The 12,865-nt window shown below is 49.1% G+C and overlaps 1 protein-coding gene across 6 annotated transcripts in view; it reads right to left on the reverse strand.

The window, feature by feature from the left end:
• Window positions 1–901: 901 nt before the first annotated feature.
• Window positions 902–12,865, reverse strand: part of Znf618 (zinc finger protein 618) — a 174,960-nt gene continuing 162,996 nt past the window's right edge. For all 6 annotated transcript variants that reach the window (XM_023723298.1, XM_004638477.3, XM_023723296.1 and 3 more), the window contains 2 exons: window positions 9,606–9,707; window positions 902–8,528 (listed from right to left, as the gene is read on the reverse strand). In XM_023723298.1, the coding sequence (XP_023579066.1) occupies window positions 7,012–8,528; window positions 9,606–9,707 (1,619 nt within the window). In that variant the 3' untranslated portion in view covers window positions 902–7,011. The remainder of the gene's footprint in view (window positions 8,529–9,605; window positions 9,708–12,865) is intronic.

A 12,865-nucleotide genomic window follows, 5' to 3' on the forward strand; every position in this document is an offset into this window, starting at 1 on the left:
TCATGCCCACCCTGGTCTTACTTGGCTCAAGGGGGTGGGGCCGTCCTTTAGCCAACAACCCCTCCTTTTTGTTTTAGACTCAGAGAAATTGTCAGCTGCTAGCTCAGGGACGTCCATGGTCACTCACCTTGAGGTCCCGGGAGGGCAGTCTGGAGGGCAGAGAGCAGTACCAGATGGGCCATTTGATGGTATTTTTCTAGAAGAACCAAACAAGACATCTTCTAAGGGTGACAGCTGGCCAGACTTGGATGGAGTAGGGATGTCAGGGTGGGCGGCTGGGAGCCACAGGCAGCTCCTCAAGCTATCACCCTTCCCACTCGCGCCACCTGTGGCTGACCTCTGGTGGAGCCGTCTCTCCTACCACTTGTCTTTGGTTTGTGTCTGTGGTGTGTCAGGCTCTGGGCAAGTGCTCTGGGCGGGTTTCCCATAGCTCATGATGGAAGCCGCTGGTTCTTGTTTAAGAGTCGTAGGTGCCACTAGGAACTGGGAAAAAATCCAAGGCTACTCTTTCTCAGAAAATGGGCAATGTACCCAACAGTCATGGCAAACACACAGATCATGTGGGAAGCCCAAGGTACTCCAGAGTCCCTCAGATGATCACAGGGTCAGGCATTCGTGTGCCTTCAGACACTGGGCCTGCAGCATGCAGGTCAAACTCATCCTTCCTGCCACAGGTGAGACTCCTCACCCAGGTGTTCAGAGGTCCCCTCCTCCAGGGCCGTGGCCCTCCCCAGGTATCAAACAACGGCTGAGCTGGATCTGCTGCCACAGATGGCCAATGGCTCATAGAGAAGGGGTGACAAGTGTCCTCGCCTCACCCAGCTCCTGCAGGCGCCCTACTAACTGGGTGGCAGAGCCCAACCGCAAGCCCAAGGGGGGGAATAAAAAACTGCACAGCGCATCTTCCTAAAGGTCATTTTATTGTAAAACCATAAATACAACACTGACATGAACTCATTTAAGCAACTGATGCTCTCTAACCATTAAAAGGATGTCCTTTTGCCTTGGCATCGACCAACTGGGAATAACATTGTGAAAATTCAGGGTGCCAGTGGGGTACAGAATCCTGGGCTGGGGCTTTGGGCGACTGAAGGAACCGGGTGGAACTCTCCTCCCAGAGAATGTCCACTTTTGGACAAGAACAGACAGGTAAAAACAGCGACATTTAAACAGCTCAGTTTTAAATTTTATTACTTTGTAAAAAAAATTTGTGTTTCTGATCCTTTCCTCCATTTGACATCAGTAGAAGGTTTACACATCATGAAACTGATTTGGCTGTAAATGGAGAAACGGTACCAAAACAAAATGAAACAAAAACCCAAAGGACACACACAAAACCCTAAATAAACCCTCAAGTTTGGTCTCGGGGGTCTACATGTCACAAGAACTGTCAACTCAACCCCCATGCAATGTGACTCCTTGCGAACAGTTGGATGCACACCAACAATCAAGGAGACTGCCAACAACATCTCTTGTTAACACAGCGAGTGTGACACTAGGTAACTTTTTATTTTTTAAATACAGTACATGGTACACAGGGTCCCAAGGTGGCCCTGCATAAACCCCCGTGGAGACTTGAGCCAAGCACTGGCTGTTTATAAAAATATTGTGTTGCTACAAAAGTATAAATTAATGCTACCGGTATTAAGAAATATTAAACACATAAAACTTATAAGGATTAAGAAAAATATTCATTAATACCTGTAGAAAACTCTGGCCTAAAAAAGATATTATTTTTTTTTGTGTTTGCTTTTTTGTAAATTTTTTTAAGATGACTTGAGTTTCTTGCACTCGAAGAGAGAGACACAGTCAGATGTGCCTATGGTATTGCCTAGAACGTCGTAACTACTGAGAAGGGGCGAGGGGCACACGCACATGGTTTCTGAGTGGGGGTGGGCAGGCAGGAGGGGGCACCAAGGCGTTCTCGAGATTTACCTGACGTGAATGAGTCACTGACGTGAAGTTGTGGGGAAAAGAAAAAGGTAGGGTCAGAAAACTGAAAATAATTTACGCTTCTTAAAAAATATCTCTGCTCCGGGTGGTTGTACAAAATGATTTCCTGACGCTTGGGCTGCGGACGTCCCTGCCGCAGGGCTCTCTCTCTCTCCTGACTGCAAGGCTCAGCCCGTGTCGGTCCATGAGTTTTTCGCCTGCCCCTCGGGAAGCCACCCATCCTGGCTGGGCAGCCGGAGGCCCTAGGCAGAGACGGGTTGGCGCTGGGTTGCGGGAGGAGCCGTTCCTTCTGGTGGGTCTCAGACTCCGTGGTCTGTGCCAACCAGGATTTCAGGCTGTGCCACAGAAATCCCAGGCTCCTGAGGTTGTGGACAAGGTTGGGCTGGGCCCCTTTAAGGAACTTTGGTTCGAAGAATCAAGGTGCCCAGTGGGATGCTTGGGTGGGCCAGACCCTGCAGGGTCGTGACGCTAATGCCCAGATGCAAACCTGGCGAATCCTTGGTACAGGAGCTGAATTGTCAGTGCAGTGCCCACGACCCGGGCGGGGGCCTGAGGGCGGCACACAGCGACTCAGAGCTGCTCCTTTATCCCCCTGCGGGTGAGCAAGCGCCTTCTCATATAGAAAACGCGGGGCTCCTTGGGCAGAAGCCAGGGCTCTCCCGATCTTTAGACCCAAATGAGAGAGGAAGAAACCAAAGAAAAGAACAACAAAATCCCCCCCGGGAGTCCTGCAAAGGGGAGACCTGGAGGGAAACTAAAGAGGGAAAACACCGTTATCATTGGTTCACCATAACTGGCCTAGCAATCATTAGCCACAGTGAAGAGGGGCAGCTCTCTTCTCTCATCACCCACTGCCCAGCGGGGGTAGGGCCGGCAGGGCAGGGACCAGAGCCCGTCTGCTGTCTCCAGGGCACAGCCTGAGCTTCGTGCAGTCGCTCGGTTCCATCAGAACTACGGCCTTCCCAGGAGTCCTCTAATACATCCCAGAGATAGCGTGATTGCCACATTCCCAAGGCCAGGGCGAAGCTTGGAATTTGGTTCAGCTTATAGGATAAGGAGGCCGCCCACCACGCCCTCGGCCCGGCCTCTTCAAGCACAGCGCCGCGATGATAGTCCTGATGACCCTGCTGAGCATCTCACAGGTTTCTGATTTCCACCTTTGTCCTGGCTCCACTGCAAACCTCCTGGTTACTCTGCGGCCCCACACAGTACATGCAGCACCTCTGGTGTCTCTCCAGGAGCCCACTCTTTGAGGAGACAAACCCAAGCCTAGGAAAGCAGGTGTTAACAGGGGACTCCCAAAGGCAGAGGTCTTGGCTTCAAGGTGGCAAATGTCCTGCAGAATTCTCTGGTGTTCCTAGAAAAGTGCAAGCAGTAACAGGTCAAATTGCCAGAGATGACCCTCAGCAGACCAGGGGGCTGGTGCTAAAATTCCCTCCTGGACTTCTAGAGATCCACGACTCCCCATCTGTCCACTGGCTGCCCTTCTCTCCTTGCCAGGAAACCTTGGTGCATTCTTCCTGCTGCCAAGTAAGAAGCCATTAAACAGGATGGTGGGGACATGTCCTGAATTGTGATGCAACAGGTGGCCTTCTGTGTGCGAACCCACAGAAATGAAGAGCAGACAAGTTTTCTCAGGTGGCACCAGTTTTTGGTTCCTAAATGCCATCAGAGAGGGACCTGACCTAGGCACATGGAGCTGTGCTGGGATGCTTGCATGATCCACAGTCAGGATAAGCCATCCTCCTGGTAGACCTGAGAGCCTCAGGTTAATGAAAATCCGAGGGACTGCAGTCCTTGGCTTGGCTCTGTTGATGACCACAGAGGGGGAAACGCTACGCTGAGCAGAAGTGTATTTTCTCCACTTCCTTCTTGGGTCCATGGATGTTGAGAAACAAAAGCTGTTTCTGTCATGGAAATCACTCAGCTTGAGGTAAGCTGTATACAGGTCAGCAGGCAGCCACTTTAACTTGCAAAGGTATGACAGAAATGGTCCAACTTCCTGGTCTCCCAACTCCCAAAGGCCTGTGGAAGAGACTTATGGTAGTCACAGCACTGTGGGCAGATGACAAAACCTTTCTGAAGGTTAAGGCCAGGCCAGGTAGCAGGAGATGAACTGGAAGAGCCCATCTTAGTCCTTTGGATGAGCTGGAAATTTGGTAAGGTGGATATTGCTAGAAATAATGGGGCAGGGGGCGGACCTGTGTGGTCTTTGGGTTTTGTTAAGCTGCCTGTCGGAGCAGGATTTGCACCATGGTAATAGCCTGCATGAGAAAGCAGGCCAAGGGGGCACCTGGCACACAGCCTTTCCTGTTGGTGACACCAGTTTCTGGGGAACCATAGGTTGCAGGAGAGAAATGACTGCCTGCTACTGTGCTAGCTAGATAGACAAGGAAGCCCCAGGGGGCAGATTTCTGCAGACCTGACAGCATTTACAGGAAACCTGTGGAGGCAAGCTGAGCCTAAGTACTGAACTGAGGTGCAAAAGAACTGAGTTATTTAAGTGGACAACCTAATTTTGGCTACTTCCAGTAAGTATGACTTACTCTAATTTTCATTCTGGAGGGCAAGGATCTCATGCCCTGATGAGGAGACCACCAAGTGCTCTGTGTATGTAGGTATGGCTGCTGGTTTTGTAATTCACTGGCTTAGTGTCAGCCCGGGCAACATAACTGGCTCTGCTTTCACTGACAACCCAAACGGGCAGCTCCCGTCCTTCCAGTGTGGCTAAGAGTGCCAAGTTGCAATCATCCCATCCAGCAGTCAAGCAAAATTGGTAAGAAACATCTGTCAATCGGCAACCCAGAGCCCACCTTCCAGAATTCCAAAGGTCTCGTCAAAGAATCTGCCAATGTTTCATATTTGTGAGGAAGTGACATTTGGTTCCCGTCTGGATTCTCCCTGTTCCTGCTCCACTGTGGATGGAGGCTGTTCTGGTGGTAGTGGTAGGAGTTGGCAACGCAGAAGAAACACCTAGAGCAAGTTCTCTAGGAGAGGAGCCAGCCTGGGTCCATGGCTTGCTGAGGCAATTGTGGCAATGGCCCACTAAGGCCCATTTCAGTATGTCCAGTGCTGCAGGGAGAGCTGGGTTAGTTTCATGAGGTGAAGAGTACAGGCTTGGCCTCCAAAGACAGGGTTCTGGGCCCAAGATCACGATGCTTAAGCCTTGAGTTTTAAACCAACTTTACTCCCATCCTGCCAGGGCCCCAGAGGAGAGGGCTATGGTACAGTGCTTTTTGTAGTCGAGGTATCTCACAGTTGAACAATGCTTTATTATAGGGTGCATGGGGGGGGGTCCACTTAGCCAACCCACACAGTGGCAGAAGGTGACTTTGCAAACAGCCCCCACAATGGTGGTCATTCTCAGGTGCCTGAAGCACAACCATCCTTATCCCATGGACACAGCTACCTGAGGGACAGGGGACCACCAGCTCCTTATTCACTAGGGGTGGGGTTGAGCTGATCTTTCTCTCTTGGAAAGAATGGGATCTTCTGAGGAGAACCTCAGTTGCTCATGGCTGGAGAATCAGGAGAGGGGCCTAGATACCCCATCACAGCATTGTGTAGAAGGTGTCCACTTGCAGAACACCAACTGTTTAGCCTGCAGGGCACCAAGCTCACCTGCTGTCCTGGTTGGTTTTGGATGGTGCCCATGGGGACCCCTGAGGGCTGCCGACTACCTGAAGGAACACTGGGAAGTAGGGAGACACTGGGTCTGGGATGTGGCTGCCTTGAATATAGATCAACTCAGGAGTCCCAAGGGGCCGGAAGGGTGGGGATGTGGCGAGGAGTGGAGGGCACTCGGAACAGAAGCCAGATGCTCCTGGTACCAGACACACAAACCAGGAGGTGGCGCTTTCGCTCACACTCAGGAGACCCCATGTGCTGCCCACAGAGCTTCCACCAAACCCCACATGAGGAACCCACGACCCTTCCACCTCCCTTAGTCTCCAGACAGCACATGTCTTGTCTGACTGAGAACAGGAAAACCGGACTATACAGGGAAGGCTGATAAAAACCTTAGGATACTGAATATACCACTGAGATGAGCTAGTTTACAGTGTGACGTGAGGAACGAAAAGGATAAGTAAAAAAACCCAAACACTCCGAAACATAAGTTATAGACATTCAGTGCCTCCTAGCAGAGTCAAACGCAAATTGGAAAAAAGGTAAAATGAATCCCCCAAAAGGTAAAAACTGCCAAAACGTTAGGAAAAAAACTGAGTGGAGACAGTTATCTATACTTCTCTGAAAAATGTCTCTTTTTCTTTCTCTCTTATATTAAAAAGAAAAATGTCAGCTTTATAGTCTTAAAGTCTCCTTTCCTGATTTGGGGGAGATAGGTGTGTTTCTAAGGCGGCTGCCTGCGGACACCCAAGGGTGATCGCAAAGGCAGCAGCTCAATGCCCTGAAGGTGAACGAGAAACAAAGTCCAGTGCAGAAACTGTCCATTGGATGCAGTTTGGAGAATCCACGGCAGAGCAGCTAGGGCGGGGGGCAGGTGCTGTTAGGGTGGGGGGGCTGCGGGGTGGGGCGGGGCGGCAGGGGCAGAGGACGGGATGTCAAGTCACTTCAGATCTCAGCTGCCTGAACGTTTCAACATTTCTCCCAATCTGCACACCTGAAAAACAGAGTCTTTAGAGCCCCTTCCCTAGAAAAGGCGAAACTTCTCCCTCTTTCCCAGTCTCGTGGCTTTCCTGGCATGCCCAGTCCCATGCACACGCGTCTTTGAGCAGGCACATGTGCATGCACCAGGGTTGTGTGTGTGTGCACGCATGTGGAGATTTCTCTGGCTGCACAGATGAGCACAAAGCCCCACGCCTATGGCACACGTGTTCAGACACGCGCACATGTGTGGGTGTGGACACATGCACACACACACACACACACACACACACTGAAAAGAAGCACTTAAGTTTCCAGGGGGCATTTAGAATGAGGTCCACAGTGTTTAGAACTTAAATTCCTTTTCTTTGTGACAGTGTTACGTGTTTTTCTAATGTTCGCCTTTTGTTTGCTTTTTTATGTTTCGTTTTTCTACTTTCCTGAAGCCCAGTCTTAAAGCATGTTGGATTTCAGGAACATGAGTTTGTTCATGTCTTCTGGACTGAGCAGCCGCCTCCTCTTGATGAGGAGCGCTTGTTCACACATGCTGACACACCCGCTCCGCGCCCCCACAGCCGGGACAGCCAGCAGCCAGAAGGCGAGCTTGGCAAGCTTTGTGTGCTTTTGGGTCACACAGGACCAGTACTGGAAGAGATCTGGGGTGGCCTGAAAGAGGGGCTCCTGCAGGTAGTCGTACACCTCGCTCTTCCCCAGGCGATCATCCTCCTGGGCCGCGGGGTGCTCCCCAGCGGCGGTGCGCGGCTTCTTGGTGGCGGGCTCAAGGTCAGCCTCCTCAGCCCAGGACTCCTTCACCTCGCTGATGAGCTCACAGACCTTCCCGATGATCTCCTCGTGCTGGTAGGGCGGCACAGGCCGGAGCTTCTGCTGCGGGTCCAGGATCATGGCCACCTTGTGGGCCGGGTGCACCTTGAAGTTCTCCTTGAGCGCCTCCAGGAAGAGGTGGCACAGCTTGCTGACGGTGCCCGCATCATTGGCCTTGGCTGTGAACAGCTTCTCCAGCCGGACATAGGTGGGCAGCACCAGCTGCAGGGTGGGCTGGCTCTCATTGCTCAGCTCGATGACTGCCTGCTTCACCGGGGTGAGGATGGCGGCCAGGTTGCTGAGCAGGTGCTTGTTGAGGCTCTGGATGAGGTTCATCTTCTTGGCTCGGCTGTAGAACTCACAGATCTGCTCATAGCGCTCATGCACCAAGAGCAGCGAGTCTGTCACCGAGTTCCAGCAGGGTGGTGGCGACGTCTCCTCCAGAGACCCAAAGGTCTCCTTGGCGAGGCCCGTCGAGCCCGCCAGGTCCTCACACACGTTCAGCAGCTCGATGACCTCGTGCATGCTGCGGGCCTGCAGCGTCCGCTTGCTCAGCACACTCTGCACCACTGAGTTCAAGGCACAGGCTGAGCAGCGAAGGCACATGCCGGCCTTGGAGAAGGCGGACGCACTCACCCGGCAGTCCGTCACGTACACTGTCCTGATCTCTGACATCACGAACTCTGACAGCACATTTTGTACCCAGTGGTGCACCAGGTCGCCACTGTCACGAATGTCTGCACCCTTGACACCCAGCACATAGCTCTTGATGTGGTTCCCCTCAGCCTGGTAGGCTGTGAGGATGTAGCAGGAGTCTGGGCCAACACTCTGAGAGTGGCAGGTGACACCGATGCCCAGGCACGCATTGCTGCCCAAGGCACATGTCACTTTCACCTTCACCTGGTTGTACATGCGTGGCAGGTGCTTCAGTGCCAGCGTGTTGAAGTTGCCCAAGATCTCAGTGACTGAAAAGGCCCCATAGCGGGCACCACTGTCTACCAAGGTCTGGGCGAACTTGAGGAACTCCTTCCCGCTGACCACACTGAGGGCGCCTAGGTCAGCACACATGACCCGCAGCAGCCGCTCTGCGATGTTCTGCCGCTCCTTCTCAGGGATCATGCTGTTGGACGTTAAACCACTGGTCGTGGCTGGCAGGGAACACAAAGAGATGGGGTTAATTCTGGTGTTCAAGACTGCTTCGTCTAGTAGCAGCCTAATATGTAAAACATCTCAGGTTAGGAATGATACATGAATTTCATCTTTCACACACACTGGTGCTATGTTTAACACAAAGTGGTCTTACAGAGAAAAGAAGTTCTATGATTGATTACTAATGGCTGCCAGGGGCATGGGAACAGCATAGTGTTGATATGTATGCAACATATTTACCATGTATGCCATCCGCTTTGACGTCTGAAGAAAATACAGGAACAAGAGGAATCACCACTAAAACGAGAATCTTTTTTAAAAAATATATTTGGTACAGGGTCTCACTATACAGCTTGGACTCATAGTGATCCTCCTGTTTTCAGCCTCCCCAGCGCTGGGATTACAGGCATGCACCACCACGCCCAGACTTAGTGTCAGACTCAGTGTGCCTGGGGGCAGGGCCAGTCCGGTCCCTGCACTTTAGATAAGCAGGCGCTTAGTCTGCTCAGCTATTTCACCGGCCCTGGGACACTTCAAAAAAATATGTAAAGCTGGTTTCAGAAACAAGTCAAAAGAAAATTATGGAAAGGTGGGTTCTATTCTGAGTCTAACAGGACTTTCTGACCATGAAATATTACCTCCTTTCCTTGGGCCTCCTATTCATCTTGTGCATTAAGAATTCCTAAAAGTGAGGTCTTTAGGGCTATGGAGGTAGCTCAGAGGTCTAAGCGCCTGCCTAGGCAAGTGCAAGGACCTGGGTTTGATCTCTGGTACTGCATGCCGTGCTGGCTCTGCATGCCCAGGCGCACCAAGCTGACCACCAAGCAGGGTGTGATAGTGCACGCCTGTAATCCCCGTGCTGGGGAGGCTGAGACAGGAGGAGCACTATGAGTCTGAGCTACATAGTGAAAACCTATACCACATACATATTTTTTAAAAAAGAGCTTTGGAAACTTGTGCGCCACCATGTGTCCTCACAGGAGACTCAGACCGCAGGAATCATGGGGAGGAAAAATCAGATGGAAGCTGCCCAGACCTCTGTGAACCCTGGGCCCACCTCGACCCAGGACACCTACTGTTATTGGCACTGTTCCTCTGGCCCTGAGGTTTCCACTTCTCTTCCACAACAGCAGGGGGCGATCGGGACTGGTTGGAGGTGATGTTGTTTTCATTGTCAGCTGTGGACCCAACAGGAAGAGTGTGTTATCTTGAGAGGAAAGAAGCTGGTGACAGGATGAAAACCAGTGCGGGGTACAAGTGAAACGTGACCTTTCGGACTCAGGCGTGCACCAAATCCTGGGTCTTCTTTACATAACTGCCTATGCCTACAAAGCCTCAACTTCAACATCTGGGAAAATGGGGACAGACACACTGCCTGGCAGGAATCTGGAGATGACACAGAAAGGGCTCAGTGTGGTGCCTGGGGCAGAGGGAGTCGTGGCTGGCGGGAGTCCCGGCCTCCCAAGCTGACGCTGGTTTTCCACATGTGCACTGTCACACGCTGCAGCAGCTCTGAAACGGGGCAGTGGGGCGCACCTCCCATGCCCCCACATCTTTAAGGTGTGCTTTGTGCCTGTTCAGTGCATTTACTAGAAATTTCATGAGCTGAGCACAGTGAAGTCCAAGCTACATGCTACAAAGCACTAAATCACCAAACCCTTTCCTGTAAGATGGAGAAACTGAAGTCCACCTATTAGAAAACACTGTCCAAGACTACAGGGAAATCAGTGCTGGGCTGGGACGCAGACTCCAGCCCTAAGGAGCCAGGCAGAGTGGCTTTCACGCGCTGGACGTTACTCCCCTCCTGCGCTAATCTCTTAAGAGCAGACCTCCAAAACACAAAGGCACCTTAGGAAAATGCATGCAGGCAAAGAAACACAGTGAGAGAAACAGGAAAGTGTGAGCAGGAGAACAACGAGCAACAGAATCAGGGCTTAAGTGACAGACATGATGGACCAGCCAGTCAGGACCCTGCAGCAGGACCTGCTGCTGCAGATGTCATAGACAGGTTCACAGATGTGAAGGAAAACACAAACAACATAAAGAGAAAGAATAAAAATGCAAAACAAAAAGAATGAAAACCCTGAAAAGGTCCAAACCAGGACTAACCGACCCAAGTGGAATGAAAATGTGTGTGTGTGTGTGTGTGTGTGTGTGTGTGTGTGTGTGTGTGTGTATATATCTCACATATATGTGAAAAGGGCTGGGAAAAATGAACAGAGCATGGAAAAATATCAGGTAGATTGAAACACCTGTAAATATGAATATAAAATGGGAATCTGATAAAAAGAAGTGGAGCAAAAATAATATTTGAAGAAATAGTCAAATTTCTTCCAAATTCGACAAAAAGCATAAAATACACATTCAAAAAGCTCAGTGTATGCCAAGCAGAATAAACACAAATAAAGCACCACAAATACACAGTATCACGTAGAATCAAACTGCTAAAAATCAATGAGAAAGAAAAAAAAAATCTTAACAGGGGGAAAATTACATACACAAAAGCAAAAACAAGAATGACAACAGACTTCTCATCAGAAATTATGCAACCTGAAGGCAAGCAAATAAAACACTGAAAGAAACACTAAAAGCCTAGAGGGCTACCTCCAGTGACAGTATGCTTCACAAATGAAGATGAAATAGACTCTTAAGACAAAAAGAACAAAAAATTGGATTTTCATTATTAAAAATACTAAAGAAGTTCTTGAGGGCTAAGAAAATTATTTCAAGAATGAACTACAGAAATTTTGTATGTGTAAATATATGTCAAAATACCTCTATCCTCTTTTTTTTTTTTTTTTTAAGTGTATTTGGTACACCCTCTGCAGGGGCTACAGGGGCTACAGGGTCTCACTACATAGATCACGCTCACAGTGATTCTCCTGTTTTTAGCCTCCCAAGCAGTGGAATTACAGGAGTGTGCCACCACACCCAGTCTCAGTCGCTGTCTCTGTGTGCCCAGGGATGGGGCTGGCATGATAGGCTGGGGATTGAACCCCGGATGCTGTGCTCTGCCTAAGCAGGCACTTTAGTCCACTGAGCTATCTGGCTGGCCCGCTATCTTCATTTTAAATGTAGCTGTTCATCAGCAAACAATTTCAAGAACCATGGCAATTACATGCAAGAGCACATTGTACGGTAAGATCATCAAGACCAGAAAGGGAAAGTAGAAAACACTGTTGAAAGATTCTATGAAAAGTACACTAATATTAATAGGATACAATCGATTCAAAATATATAGTTTAAAACCCAAGTAAGTCAAACTATAGCATGAAAAAGTTAATGTAAAGATAGAAATGAAATCCAAAATAAGGTAAGGGTATTTGACAGAAACGGAACAAAGAAGAGGAGACGGACAGCCAGCAAGCAGAAAGATAGCATATTTATACTCAACAATACTGAGGTTTTGGTAACACAGATGTCTCGAGATTCCATGGAAAACACAGATTCATTAAGGAAAAAAACCACACACATCCCAATAGAATGTCTTTCAGATAAGCTAAGAGTACCAGGCTGAATAAAATGCTGTGTTTGACGATAGAGTAGTAAAAAGAAACCTGGCTAGGTGGTTAATACTATTTTAGGAAACTAAACCTCAAAATAAGAAATATTAGCAGGAATAACAAGAGACCCTGCATAGTGATAGCCAAATTACCAAGAATATATAATATTCCTGGATGTAGATGCAGAGCCTTAAAACATGTTAAGCGAAAACTAAGAGAAGTCAAAAATAGAAGCAAATTAAATTAGAGACTTCAATTCTACCCTTTCAGTAACTATTACGGAGAAAAGAAAAAAAAAAAACAAAAACCACCAATCATAAGTGAACAGAGAGGGCAAGATGGAGCAGCCTAATATGTATCTAACTGGATTCCAGAAAAAGGGTGAGGAAGGCAATGCCCAAATCACACACGGTATGGTCTCTGACCATAGAGAATTAAATTACAAGTCAATAACAAAAAGATGCTCAGAAAAATTACAACTCTTAAATAAGTAACTCATGGGTCACAGAAAAAAACGAAACTGGGAAAAAGTTTTGAATTTAATGAAAACAAAAACATAACACTTCAAAATTTAGGGGGCATATCTAAAGCAAGATTTATTTGTACCCTTAAATATTAGGAAATAAGTAGAAAGGCTGAAAATCAGTATCATTAGCTTCTACGCTAAAGTCCAAAGAAGCCAGGCGTGATGGCACACACCTGTAGACCCAGCTACTTCGGAGGCCGAGGCAGGAAGATTACTTTGAGTCCATGGGTTTGAGAGCAGCCTGAAGAATGTATTAAGACCCCATCTTTGACAGAGAGAGAGAGAGAGAGAGAGAGAGAGAGAGAGA

Source organism: Octodon degus, unplaced genomic scaffold (genome assembly GCF_000260255.1).
Source record: "Octodon degus isolate 3935 unplaced genomic scaffold, OctDeg1.0 scaffold00098, whole genome shotgun sequence".
Taxonomy (NCBI): Eukaryota; Metazoa; Chordata; class Mammalia; order Rodentia; family Octodontidae; genus Octodon; species Octodon degus.